This window comes from Lissotriton helveticus, chromosome 4_1 (genome assembly GCF_964261635.1).
Source record: "Lissotriton helveticus chromosome 4_1, aLisHel1.1, whole genome shotgun sequence".
Taxonomy (NCBI): domain Eukaryota; kingdom Metazoa; phylum Chordata; class Amphibia; order Caudata; family Salamandridae; genus Lissotriton; species Lissotriton helveticus.
Window position 1 is genome coordinate 2,103,467,479 of NC_136063.1, and position 14,748 is coordinate 2,103,482,226.

Here is a 14,748-nt window from a genome sequence, read left to right on the forward strand (position 1 = left end):
CATTTTCAGAATTGTTACTTAAAATCTGACTTTACCATTAAAGAGGATTTTAAATTACAATTCTTTAAGGATCAAATATGATATTTCTACCTGTTCCCAAGCACAAGTTATCGCTTATTAAAAGTAATAAGATAAACGAATGTTTGAAAAATGAAGTTAGGAGTTTTTAACCACCAGGACAAGTAAAACTTAAAAGTACATGTCAAACTTTTTTAATTCACTCCATCCTGTCCTACGGGCTGTTTAGAGCATACGCTCGGGGAGACTTATATGTATTAAAAAAAACAAGATTTCGCCCTGGCAAGAGGTTTATTTTGCCAGGTCAAAATGGCAGTTTAAACTGCATACACAGGCTGCAGTGGCAGGCCTCAGACATGTTTAAACGCCGACTTCAGTGGGTGGCTCAATACGTGCTGCAGGCCCACCAATAGAATTAAATGGAAAGACCCTGGTTGAAGGCACTACCACTTTACTAGGAACTTACAAGTAAATTAAATGTGCCAACTGGGTGTAAGCTAATGTTACCATGTTTTAGGGAGAGCACAAGCGCTTTAGCACTGATAACGTGTGCAGAGTCCCAGGGCCAGCAGAGACAGTAGTCAGCAAAAAGTGGAGGATTTAAGACAAAATGTTGGGGAAAACTACACCAAGGATGTCAGGTCCAACAGGAATTATCATTATCAAAATTCTTCTATAAGTTCACTTCAAATCCCTTTGTGCCAAGTTAAAGCTCCTAGAAGTCTACTTTGTCCTTTACAAGAATGGCCAGGTCGACAGTCTGAATAAACATATCAATTCAGTACAGGACCATCTCTAGTCCTCATTTCTGAGGTCATATCTAATATTTATTTACTTATTTGACAGTAAGTAGCACAACTACACCACAAAACCAACAAAGTGCTTTACATTACAACAAAAACAAAATATATTGTTGAAAAATAAACGGACATCGAAGGAACAAGAAGGTAAAAAAAAGCTTTGTCAGACACAGCTAGGAAGGCATCTTAGTTGTAAATTTTGGATGTATGGTTACAGACAAGAAGGTTTAAGCCTTAAATCAGCAAGAGGAGTTTCAGAAAGAGGTGGGGTTTCCTATGAAAGACTGCTTTAGAGCTAGAACTCCCGGAATCCTAATACTTCCAATTACAAAATGTTCCTGATTCGGAGCCCTCTTTGCTCGCCTGAGATAATAAGTAGGTTTTAAAAATAGGCAGGTTTATTCAGATGTTTGGCTTTTACACTAGGCAACGAATTTTTAATGTAATTCTTGTTTCGATGAGTAACCAGTGTAAATGTAAATTTTTCTGGATTGGAGTGATATGGTTGAATATTTTTGTTAGGGAGATGAGTCTGGGTCGGGTGTGTTACATTGAGAGCCTTGAGTCAAAATTGGATAATTTCAATGATTTGTATATCGCCTACCTTTCTGGGCCTCATATTATATACTCCCCTTCTTCCTCATTCCATTTTGTATAACTCCTTATTCTGGGGACTTCCTGTATACCTTCTATGCTCTTGGGTCTCCCCATATAGGCTCTCTTTACGGGTCCATCTGTGTAATCCCTTCCTTCTGGGGCCATCTTATATACTGTTCCTATCCTGCACCTTATTGTATATGCCTCCACTTTGAGACGATCTCTAAACCGCCTCTTTTTTTTAGACATTCTTGTTATATCCTTTTCCTTTCTGGGACCATCTCGAACGCCCTCCCTCATTTCAGGGTTTATTTCATATATATCCTCTCCCTTTCTGCGGCCATTCTTGGGAGTCCGGAGTGCCTCTCTGGGGACGTCTTCTATACTGTCTTTGTTTGGGGCTATCTCTAATACCCTTTCTGGGGCCATCTTGCATATGGTATTACTTTCTGGGGTCATCATGCAGGCCCTTGCTCCTGCGAAAACATTTTGCAGACTCCCTTGTTTCTGGCCCCATTTTGGGACCCCTATTTTTTTGGGTTACCATGTTTAATACTAATCGTTTGGGGTCTTTTGCTTTACCACCTGCTATTATGGTACTCTGATCTGCTGTCTCATAGTTCCCAAAATCCATTAAACCTGAATAAATCTGACCATCCACATTAATTTTAAAATCTTTTTAGGGTCTTTCTGTTGAAATTCAAAGGTAGCAGATGTCTTATATTTCTGTTGCCTTCCATATGTTTCCTCTCAGAAAATGTCTTCCTAATAAAATCTATAAATTATTGGTATAAAGAAATCATCAGGCATGAGTTAAAGAGGAATAAGATCTGGCAGGTAGTTACTCACATTGTGATTCAAGGGTAATAATTATGCAGTGCACACAATCTAATATCACAGATTTTAAGACATAATGCTCAGGGATCCTTGTGACAGTAACACCCACTTAACTTAGTAGCAGTTATATTGTGATGTACTAACGAGTGCCAGAATGTCTATATGTCACTGTTAGAAATTGGGACTCTAGTTGGCAATGGTTTGCACCATTGTCCAAGTAGGGACCCTTCCTCCTAGTCAGGGTAAGGGGGATACACTTATAAAATAACCCCCATCTCTCTTTCCCTTGGTAGCTTGGAACAAGCAGACAGGCTTATCTCAGAGGCAGTGTGTAAAGCATTTGTGAACACATACAGTAATACAGTGAAAACACTACAAATGGACACCACACCCGTTAAAAAAAAAAAGTAATCTTTCTCTAAACCAAACAAGACCAAAACAACAAAATTCCACAATACAGTACTAAAAATATGATTCTTAAAAGGTAGAAACAGTTCTGTTTCAAAGAAATGTGGGATGCCACACTTTTACGCAAAGTACTTTGGATGCGTCGAAAAAGGCAAGCTAAAAGGGTCGCTGGGAAGTTGTTGCGTCGGTTCCATACACTCAGGGAAGGTGATGCGTCGGTTCCTTCCTGCTATGCAGGGGAGGTGACGAGTCGGTTCCTTACAGGAGAAGAAGTGACGTGTCTGTTTCTTACTGCGTGGGGAGGTTACGCGTCGGTTTCTTACTGCGTCCCCCAACAATGTGACAGACTTGATGCTTAGAAGCGATGTGTGACGATCCGGTACAATGTGAGAAGACCTGGGATGCGCTGAGAAGACTTCAGCTGCATGCCCTCAATGCGTCAGTTTTCTCCAACAGGGGCTGCGTCAGAATCAGTGCGTGATCTCAGACGTCAGAGATCGATACACAGGCTTCGTCGCATGGCAGACACTTCAGCCACAAGCAGGTGCGGCATCGATTCTTCGGTGGCGGCGATGCATCCAAAAATTCTTCTCGCATTGCTGCAATGCGTCGGAAACAGGCGATGCATTGATTTTCACAGTTCTTGCCGTTTTACAGTCCCAAAACAACCTCCAGAGGTTCAAAACGCTGGCAGGCACCTCTCAACAGGTCAGAACTCCCAGCAAAGGAGTTCAGGAGGCCTGGGGGGTGAAGTCTTTGTGTCCCTGAGACTTCAGAACAGGAGGCAAGCTCTATTTCAAGCCCTTGGAGATCTTCCTCAAGCAGGGGACACAGCAAACAGCAAAGTCCTTCTCCTTTCTTGGCAGAAACAGCCACTGCAGGCCAACCCCAGACAGCAAACAGCAAAGGGGCAGTGCTCCTCCTCAGTTTCTCCAGCTTTTCTCCTTGGCAAAGGTTCCTCTTGATTCCCAGAAGTGATATAAAAGTCTGGGGTCTGGGCCCCTCTTCTTATAATACAAAATTGTTTGTTCTTTGTGGCAGACACGTTCTTTGCCCAGCAAAAAACAGTTCTGTCCTCTCTGGTGCAGCTTCCTGGCAGGAGGGGGAGACAGCATTGTCTAAGGCAGAACAGGCCCATTTAGGTGGGAAAGAAATCCCGCCCCCCTACTCTGAATGCAGTCCAGGTCCATTCAGCCCAGCCCTGACTCACACTGGAAAGGCAGGATACACCTAACCGCGCCCCCCGCCCCCTCAAGTGGCTGTCTAAACAGAATGCACATCCCCAGCCCCTGTAACTCCAAAGCTAGAGAGTAAATACACAACCTAGCAGAGACACACTGGATGGTTAGGCAAGAAAATACCTACTTTCTAAAAGTGGTATTTCCAAACCCAAAATGTAAAAATCACCCTCACTAAAAGATGGATCTTAACATTCTCAGTTCAGGCATATCAAAATGTATTTTCCTATCTTGTTCCCATGGGCAGTAATATAATCATAAGATGTATGAGCAAACTCCCCATTCCATCCTATAGGACAGATAGCCTTACAATAGTGAAAAAAGAGATTGGCAGTTTTTCACTATCAGGATATGTCACACACATCAGGGCATGTCCTACCCGTCACTGCACCCTGCCCACAAGGGTACCTTAGGCCTACCTTAGGGGTCACTCACATGTAAAAAAAGGGAAGGTAAGGGCCTGGCAAGCGGGTGCATTTGCCAAGTCGACATAGCAGTACCAAACTGTGCACAGACACTGCAGAGGCAGGTCTGAGTTACATTTAAAGGCTGCTAATGTGGGAGGCACAATCAGTGCTGCAGGCCCACCAGCAGCATTTGATTTACAGGCCCTAGGCACACACAGTGCATGGTACTATGGACTGATTAGTAAATCAAACATGCCAATCATGGAATAACCAATCCATAACAACAATTTACAAATGGAGCACTTGCACTTTGGCACTGAACAGCAGTGGCAAAGTGCCCAAAGCATCTAGACCAGCAAAAACGAAGTCCAACACACAGCAAAATAACAGGAGGCAATGCAAAAATACAGGGGAAACCCACGCCAATGATGCCAGGTCTAACAGTCACCATTTGTTGCAATCAAAATAGCCATTTTTAATACAGTGGGCATGGTTAATAAATAAATAACCTTTACAGAATTTCCTATTTTTCAGCATACCAGCAGCATTACTGCTTTTGGTAGACCATATTGCCATTTACTTTCTGATGCAGCCATATTCAAGAACACATCAGAGTGCATCAATATATGTGTAAATGCTTTTATTAGCAGAGTGTTTCAATTAACTCATAGCTCATACATAATGCTACCGAAGTAGCACTTACCCGTGGTTTTAGCGTGTACCAGTTTAGTTTTATATTGCTCCAGTCCCAGCTCGCTAAGTCAATTTCCATCTCTCCCAAAAAGCTGTTGCGTCCAAGTGGGTCATTATGCCACACCGAGAGGTTTAATTTTTGGATCAGCAAAACCATTTTCTCTATTTTGTACTGCAGTGGGAGAAAATTAAGAACAAGTTAGAGGGTTGATTTCTTATTTACATTTTGCACCAATTATTAGCTGTCTTCACTTGTATCTGTATTTATTTAAATAAGGTTTTTGTAAATCCCTATATTGCGTGCTTCTGTGCCACTGGACTCAAGCAGCTCTTCGCTGATGAAGCCAACGAGGCCAAACTGGTCTTTAGTTGCTTTGCTTTTGTTCCTTGTTGGAATGGACATTGCTGGGCAGTTTGGACAGACTAACTCATGCATGACGCTCATCGCTTTTTTAATTTGTTTTAGTGAGATTCCTTTAGTGCGACAAGGCATGCTCAGATGTGTGTCCTCTGCTCACTGTACCACAGAACTCAGGCTGCACCTGTTGAGTCCTCACACATCTGTAACCGATCTGGGATGACTTTTTGGCAGTTCAGGTTTGATTTTTCTTACAGGATCAAGACCACGGCTGAGTTCTATGTGATGTGGCCCATTGACCAAAACACAATAGAATGGATTGTTGCTCAGAGTTTAGTTTAGGTGTTCCAACCATCACTCTTTTATTTTACTCAGTGAAACACCACATTACTAGAACCTCTGAATGCCTTTGGAGCAAAGTGATGTTGGAAAGAAGCTAGGTATTCAAGTGTATTACATTGAGACAGTCTAGACCTAGCCAAAGTGTGTGTACCTTATCTGGATCCTTTAGATGCCTCCTACTAGTCAACTGTTCAATGGAACAACCTTAAATACCGAAGGGCGGTATGAAAGGACAGTATTTTGCATCTGTCTGGTCCATGGGCGAGAAGTGCATGTGGCATCAGAGCAGAGCTCGGTTTGAGCCCATGGTTGCCAGTGGGACCCACCAGCACTTACTTTTTATATCAGACATTTACAGGAGGAAGAGATGGAAAAACACAGAGAGCGGAACGACGGGGGAGGAGGAAGATGGAAAAACCGTCACAAAGGGAGAAAGCAAAAACCTACAAGAGTGAGAGGAAGAGGGAGTCTGGTAGTGGATTAAAGATGCATGGGGGGATTTAGGACTATACAGCCTTTGAATTAGGCGTGTTGACATTCAGTTGCACCAGCCGGGAGCTTCTGAGCAGAGCCCTGGGCACCGGTACTCATTCTTTGACAAGTTAAGCACCACATCAGAGGATATGTGAGTCTGCATCTAGGATGAACCTGCTTGTTTTTCATAAAAGGCAGAGGCTGCATTCAATCTGCAGTAACAATTCTCAAGAATCAGAAGTTAAGATCACCCTGACATTTGATTTTTTTTGCACTTCTACTTGTCACATTCGAAAAGTTGAGAAGTACATTTGAAAATACATATTAAAGCATGCTTGGTTCAGTGAGCCTTCTGGCACACCAAAATATAATTTTTTTAAATGTTACTTCTGGATAAACTGAAGCACAGTTCAATCCACTGCCCTCATTAGCAGGTTACCACTTATTGAACACTTGCAGTGAAACTAGAGCAAATCAACAGTGACAAATGCATTACCGAAACAGTGTAAAGGTTATGCTGTGAGGCTCATTAATGCTTAAATATTCATTGGGCTGAGTGTACAAAACGCAGCTAAACATTAGTGGCTTTGAAACCTGAGCTGTGAAATCAATGGTTGCTGCTTGTTAGCCTGACCTCATTTTACAACTGGCTTGTGCTACACAGCTGAGTTTTTGCAACTGAATACCGTAAACCACTGACTCCAGAAAAAAGGGAAGCAAAAGGCCTGGAACCAAGAGCAACAATGCTCTAAATGCAGAAGAGTGGAGCTAGGGAGTCATATGTATGAGACATGCCTCAGATGGGGAAAGAATTAAGGATGGAACATATCAACATAAAGAAGTTGGAAAGAGGGTAAGACATTTTAAATCCACAGTAGAAAGACAAAGAAACAATAAAAGAACATGAACAACTATAAGATTATTTCAAGGTCATCTGAAATGTGTACAGAGGCCTTGAGGATGAGCACAGGCAAGGCGAGGATGGGAGTATAGACCGTGAGGATGGAAACAGAGACTTTGAAGATGTTCACAGTGGTCTTGAGAAGAGGATTGGCACAGTGACAATGAGCGCAGACACCTTGCGTATGGGTGACTAGATATTCAGGAGGACTTGGGAACAGCCACAGACCCCTTGAGGATAAAACACAGACCTCTTGAGGATGGACACACAGATCTAGAGAATGCTCACAGAGACCTGAAGAATAGTAACAGGCAGAGGAAGTCAAAATGACTGTGCAATAAAAAATTAACTTAATCATAATCATAATTTGTGAACTTAAACATAATTAGAACATTGGAATGTTGAGCGCTCCATTGAAATCAATGGAGTGCTTCGGGCTTTTAATGGCCGGCAGAAGCCCATCGCATCAATATTCCAATATTATATTCGCCCACAGCTGTTGCTGTCAACAAAGGCCTCACGGAGTCCGAGGAAATTTCAGACCCCTTAGGCTCTGTGAGGCCTTTGTTTCACAAATTAGAACACTCTGCCCTCTAGTGGCAGAATGTTCCAATAGCCAATAAAGGCCAGCTCCCTTGTTAAAGGTCTTTGCCGACTCGAGCGGGCCTTTAATGGCAGTAGAGCCCTCCACGTCGGACTCTAAGGGGCACATGCATCATATATACATATTGCATTTCTTAATTTGCGAAAATTACAGAATCGCAAATTAAGAATTGCAAAATGCTATGCATCATTTTTTTCGGTATTTATTTGTGATTCGGTAAAATTCGCAATTTTTACCGAAATGCAAATAAATACCGAATTCCTAACTGCTTTTTCGCAAATCCCATTGATTCCTATGGGCCGAAAGGCCCATAGGAGTCAATGGGAAGGCATTTACGAATTCGCAATTTGTTGATGCATTCCAAGGGTGCAGGGGAGGGGTCCAAAGGACCCCCCCTGCACCCCTGAAATGTATTTGAAAGTGCATGTTTCAAACACACATGTCCTAAGGACATGTGTGTCTGTAACATGACAGTGTAAAAAATGCATTTTTTTGCATTTTGAAAGATTTTCGCAAATTAACACAAGGGTCAACCTCGTGTTAATTTGCACTTCCAATTTCAAAATTCGTATTTTTTTTAAATTGATGCATTGCATTTAAGGAATCGCACAAATGCGATTCCTTAAATGCATTCGCATTTTTAAGAAATGCAAAAAAATTTGAATATTGAAAAAGTGTTTGATGCATCCCAAATACGTATTTAGGAAGTGCAAACGGCCGAATTTACCGATTCGCACCGTTTGCACTTCCTAAATAGGTTGATGCATGTGCCCCATAGGGTTTTGCAATTCCTTAATGGCGATTCCTTAAAAATCACAAATAAGGAATTGCAAAAGCCAACAATGATGCATGTGCCTGTAAGGTCCTGTTGTTTGAATACCCATTCGCAAACCTTGACGTGCATTTTGCACTCTAGTCGATTTGTGTGCAAATGTGTGTATAAATCCTCAACACAACTTATGTACTAATATACCTCATGTTAATTTGTCCATTAACAGAGGGATGCAACGTGTCCTGTTAATTAGGCGGTTTACAAGTAGTGACACATGTGAATGGCATGGATGCAGGCCCGCAAAGGACAGCAGACCTCTGCCCCTGCATTTACATTCCCAAAAGCCATACATTGTCTTGCATATGTTGTGCTTTCCTTGCAGTCCGACTAATCAGCTGTCTGGCAACCTGAATCACCTGTGCCCAGCTGCCAGCAGGGAGATGCTAGAAGAAGATATAGGCAAAAAGACTATTCTGGTGCTGACAAAGGCATCAGTGGCCCACAGTAATGAGAGACCATTGCCAATGAGCATGTGAGGTGATCGGTGTGCAGATTCAATGGCTAACACTTTCGGCCATGTTTTTCTCAGATACTACTTAATAGTTTGAATACTAATCCGACATGACCTTTTTATGGACATGGCTATGACAGTCCTCAGGGGTGTAACACAGGCCCCCACATCCCTCGCAGTGTGGGTGGGCCCCAAACTCCAGGGGGCCCCCTCAGCATAGCACTTTGGCGGGAGAGCCCCTGATATAGTTCGGAGGGGCCCCTCCACGTACCTTGCAGGGGGGGCCACCTCAATTTTCGTTACGCAACTGACAGTCCTGGATGCCTGATTGTCTTATGCCTTCATGCCCAGCAAACAGATAGAACCGAGCCTAATGTGACTAGATCTTGAAAATCAAAAAGCAGTCATTCTACAAACACTGACATAGGACTACAATTTTGAATCAACCTGGGGGCACATAATGACTGAATTGTCACGTTAACATTTTTTTTTAAAGCACACGTACACCAGATTGGTTTCATGGCACTGCTCTGAGAGTTACCGGAGCACAAGGGATAACTTGTAAGCTTGTCTAAACAGCCAGGTTTTAAGGAGCCTCCTAAAGCTGAGAAGGGGAGAGAGTTTCAAAGTTTTGGGGCTAGAACGGCAAACCTAGCACCACCCAGGGTCTTCAGTTTGAAGGAGGGTGTCGACAGAAGGTGCATGTGTGCCGAGTTCAAGTTGCGCATGGGTAAATGCCTCTAAATGAGGCTATCCATAAATGTATGGCTCCTTCCTTCAGAGATTTAAAGATGAGACATCATACCTTGAAGGCGCAGTGCTGTGTGATAGGGAGCCAGTGCAGCTTCCTCATGAGGGGGGTGACGTGATGGTGTCTAGGTTGCTGGTAAATCAGTCTTGCTGCTTGGTTCTGTACCAGTTGCTGACGTTTGGTTAGGTATAATGTAATGCCAAAGTATAGGGAGTTCCCGTAGTCGACATGAGACATAGCCATCGCAAGGACCACCTGGATCAGAGCTTCCTGGGTGAAAAAATTTTCAGATCTTTAGTATTTTCCTCAGATGGAAGAAACAGATAGATATAATTGACCCAATTTGAGGCTCCATGGTGAGGTCACGGTTAATTGTTACCCCAAGGCTTTTGGCCGAGGCAGATGGGGAGGGGGATTCGCCCAGTTCCTTTGGCCAAAAGTGTGGACCCTAGGGGCTGTGGATATACCCTGATAGGACTAGCTCAGTTTTGTCCGGATTGAGTTTCAGGTGATTGCTATTCATCCACCCGCTGATGAATAGCATGGTGGACTGAAAATCACAGACCGAGTCAGGGGAATTGCTGAATTAGAATATTAGTTGGAAGTCATCAGCATAGTTGAAGGTGCATACTTTCCTCTCTTTCAAGGTCCGAATCAGTGGGAGGAGGTAGAGGTTGAACAGGATGGGGGAAAGTAAGAACCCTGTGGGACTCGGCATGTAGCTCTCATTTTGGGAGCTGTAAACTGAGCAATGCGGACCGACTGGGAGCGGTCTCCCAGGAAGGAGCTGATCCAACCCAGGGGTGGTCCCTGGATCCTCACGTCTCTGACACGATCGACCAGTATACCATGGTGAAACTGTTTTGAAAGCAGCGGGGAGGTCCAGCTGTACGAGGGCCTTCGGGGAGCCCTTATCGGCATCGCTGCGGAGGGTGTCAAATACCGTCAGTATTACAACCTCTGTAGAGTGTGCTGGGTGATCCCTGCCTGATGGGGTTCGAGGTATTCAGACTCTTCCAAGAATGCGGAGAGGTATCTAGTCACATAAGCCTCTAAGACCTTGGCCAGGAATGGCAGTCAGGGTTTGAGGGTCTGCTCCTAATTTCTTCAGGAGGGGGACAACAATAGCCTCTTTAAAGGTTTCGGGGCAAGGCCCTTGACAAGGATCACCAACCTACAACACACCAACCTACAACACAAAGACAGTGAGGCACTAGGAGGAATTAAAAGCAACTTTTACACAAAGTATAATCTTTGTTAACTAAACTGCTTTTCTGCCCAAGGGCTGTTAACTACTCCTGGACTGGAACACATGAAAACTAGCCTCCCTCCATTCTTAGATGGCTTTCTACAAACACCAACACATTTGGTAAATGTATTGAAATTTGCCAGGACAGGTGGTGAAAAACTGTGACTGTGCTAGCAAATCCATGAGGTGTGGTCAACATACATGAGCCTTCCCTTAGGCTGCCCAGTAGACAAGAGGGTTTGGATAAAGACAGGCTACCTCGCTGCGGCTTGTGTTGCAGTGATCAGCAGTACCTTGGAAAGTGGTGACACTGAGGTCTCAGTGAGGTAACCCAGGAACGTGCTGGACAAACTGCAAAGGTGTGTCCTGCATTATAAAAGTTCTGTATGTAAGGCAGTGAAGTGTGAAGAATATCCTATCTATATCAGTTTCATCTTCCACATTGAAGGCAACCGAATGCAGTGTATCCAGGCTTTTGAGAGAACTCCGGAAACGCATGTGTCTGCGGTAGAAGTGTGTGTAAGCCGTTCCTGTCAATCATGAACAGCATTTTCTTAGAAATATACTTTTCATTATGCACAACAAAATATTGATCTTATGCATCAACGTCTTACTCCCCCGCTTCTCCACACTGCCTGGTACTTGCAATGGTCTGAACTATGACAATATGTTGTTTTTAATGACAGAACTATGATACTCGGTTGTTAGTGAATTTAGAATTTTTACTGAATGTGATATTACTGTTTTTTACTACTCTGCTGGCTATAACTCTGTAAAGCGGTCTGATACCGCAAGGGTCATGTTTACGCTATATAACACTATTTAAATAAATAAATAATGGTTGAGATCTTGTGCTCAGCCCTGTAAAGCTGTCTTGTGTAATGAACACTTGATATTTGATTTGTATGTGTCACATTTTGCACACAATGTATGGCTGTTCTAAATACACAGCAAGTTTACTAGGGAGTTCTGGAGGCATGGCGTATCTATGGGTACGTTGGTGGATATAGAGGAATGGACAGGAACTATCACAACCCCTGAATTTTTGTAATGCCAATAGCTCCTCAATCTTTAGGAGTTGAGGATTACTGGCTTTGCCAATACCAGTGTTAAAAGCAGCCTGTGTATATTAAAGGGACAGGTGCTGCTCTAAAAACATGTTTTCTGTTTGGGAAGACATAAGGGGAGGGGCAGCATGTCTGTTGCCTCGAAAGGTGCTTTCCCATGGGCGAAGCTATCTCATGGGAACAGCTACCACTTTGTGGAGCAATTATCACCCCCTTTGAAATGTCGTTAACTTTTCAATAATTTGTGAGTGCATTTGCTGTCACAAACCATTGACAACATCCCCTTCCACCTCTTTGCGGACAATACCCAGATCTATCTAGAAACAACCTCCACTGGTGACATTCAGAGACTAATGGACACTCTAATAGAAGTCCAACACTGGCTATCCCTCAACCACCTGAAATTCAACCAAGATAAGACGGAAATCCTTCTCATATCCAACAAAGAGCAGACCCCCCCAAGTGAGGATCACCAGGGTGTGCAGTTCCTAACTGGACGTGAGGGGAAAGGGAGGTCTTTCTTTGTGATGCCCTCACACACCCCAGAGGATGTTGTGCTTCATCATTGGGCCTTGCTTCTCGTCTGCAATGCCTGATGGGTTCCCGTAAACGGGACTCTTTGTCGGAGATCTTTTGAAGAAGCCGTTGGGTGAATGCGGGTTTGAGGGCTGGGTAGTGCACAGGTAGGTGAGATAAAATAGGTCAGGAGCAGTCCTACTCTGGTCCGGTTAAGACAGTGTGTGGGCCCTTACATGGATTTAATGTTCCTCAAGGGCTGCCAAAGTGGAGTAGGTTAACATGTTTGGTGCCTCTTTAGCCCCTAACGGGTCTAGTGGCACCGGAAAAAACAAAAATGTGAATGGTGCACCTCTGTCTGATTCTGCTAATATTGTGGCTAGTAACCAGAGACGGCAGGGAATACCCTATTAGACTTGTACTGGGGTAATAAGTAGACCCCTAGATCCCAAGCTTAGAGCCGACGGGGTAGGCAGAACACATTGTTGCTCTGTAGAGCGGGATGCTGGCGACTTGCTTTTCTCCAACCCTGTGCTCCGGGGCCCCGAGTCACAGAATGGCTAAAACCACTGATGTTCTCAACTGCAATCTCACCCTGGCCGACTCCCTAAAATCACTGGGAATCACTCTGGACCCAAACTTAGACATGGCCAAACATATCAAGAACACCGCAAAGATCGCTTTCTTCAACCTAAAACTACTCAAAAAAATAAAACCCTTCATCCCTCGAAATGACCTTAAACAGGCTACACAATCCCTGGTTCTGTCCAGATGGAATTACGGGAACGCAACCCTCACAGGCACGGTCTCAGTGAGGTAACCCAGGAGCCTGCTGGACAAACTGCAAAGGTGTGTCCTGCATTATAAAAGTTCTGTATATAAAGCAGTAAGGTGTGAAGAATATCCTGTCTAGATCAGTTTCATCTTCCACGTTGAAGGCAACCGAATGCAGTGTATCCAGGCTTTTGAGAGAACTCCGGAAACGCATGTGTCTGCGGTAGAAGTGTGTAAGCCGTTCCTGTCAATCATGAACAGCATTTTCTTAGAAATATACTTTTCATTATGCACAGCAAAATATTGATCTTATGCATCAACGTCTTACTCCCCTGCTTCTCCACACTGCCTGGTACTTGCAGTGGTCTGAACTATGACAATATGTTGTTTTTAATGACGCAATTATGATACTCGGTTGTTAGTGAATTTTGAATTTTCACTGAATGTGATATTACTGTTTTTTACTACTCTGCTCGCTATAACTCTGTAAAGCATTCTGATACCCCCACGGGTCATGTTTGCGCTATATAAAATTGTTAAAATAAATAAATAAATAATGGTTGAGATCTTGTGCTCAGCCCTGTAAAGCTGTCTTGTGTAATGAACACTTGATACTTGATTTGTATGTGTCACATTTTCCACACAATCTATGACTGTCCTAAATACACAGCAAGGTTACTAGGGAACTCTGGAGGCATGTGGTATCTGTGGATTGGTTGGTGGGGATAGAGGGAAGGACAGGAACTATCACAACCCCTGAATATGTGCAATGCCAATAGCTAAGTATTTAGGAGTTGAGGCATACTGGCTTTGCCAATACCAGTGTTAAAAGCAGCCTGTGTATAGGGTTTCTCTATATTGCAAAAAACCCTTTTGAGGTTGCAAATCCTATGATTTTGTGAATTTCAGGCTTTGCAACTCCAAAAGGGCTTGTGTCCTACCTACCAATTCGAGAAACAGTTGCCATCGTGAAAATATTAATCTATTCTCCACATCTTTTTCTGTCTCAGCAGCAGACCTTTTATTTCCAAAACACAACATCAAGGCCACGGCAGTTATGCAACAGGGTTGAGTTAATTACGCAGTTAGAAAAGCAAATCATGTAGTGTAATGCAGCATATTATGTGGCAGTATGGCTTCATTACTTTGACTCTTTTACATATGTTAGCACTGTCTGGGTAAAGAGTTCACCTCAGTAGTACTGTGTTAACACCTGAATACAGCAATTAGCAACTGAACTAGTTAACCTTTACAAATGACCTGCTATTGTGTGGCAACACGTGGCAGCGGTTTTGGTAACTAATTGATATGTGTGAGTTAAACACAAATGAATTTTTGGGATTAGAATCAGCAAACTATTTTATGATGGCTTAGAACCCGTAACAGGCTTCTGGACCGCTTGCTTTCCCTTCTGTGTGGGTGCACCCTCAT

General features: G+C 43.4%; 1 protein-coding gene across 1 annotated transcript in view; it reads right to left on the reverse strand.

The window, feature by feature from the left end:
- Positions 1-14,748, reverse strand: part of LOC144829539 (synaptotagmin-like protein 2) — a 739,182-nt gene that overhangs the window by 68,993 nt on the left and 655,441 nt on the right. The window contains exon 13 of the mRNA XM_078688777.1: positions 5,009-5,170. Within this exon, the coding sequence (XP_078544903.1) occupies positions 5,009-5,170 (162 nt within the window). The remainder of the gene's footprint in view (positions 1-5,008; positions 5,171-14,748) is intronic.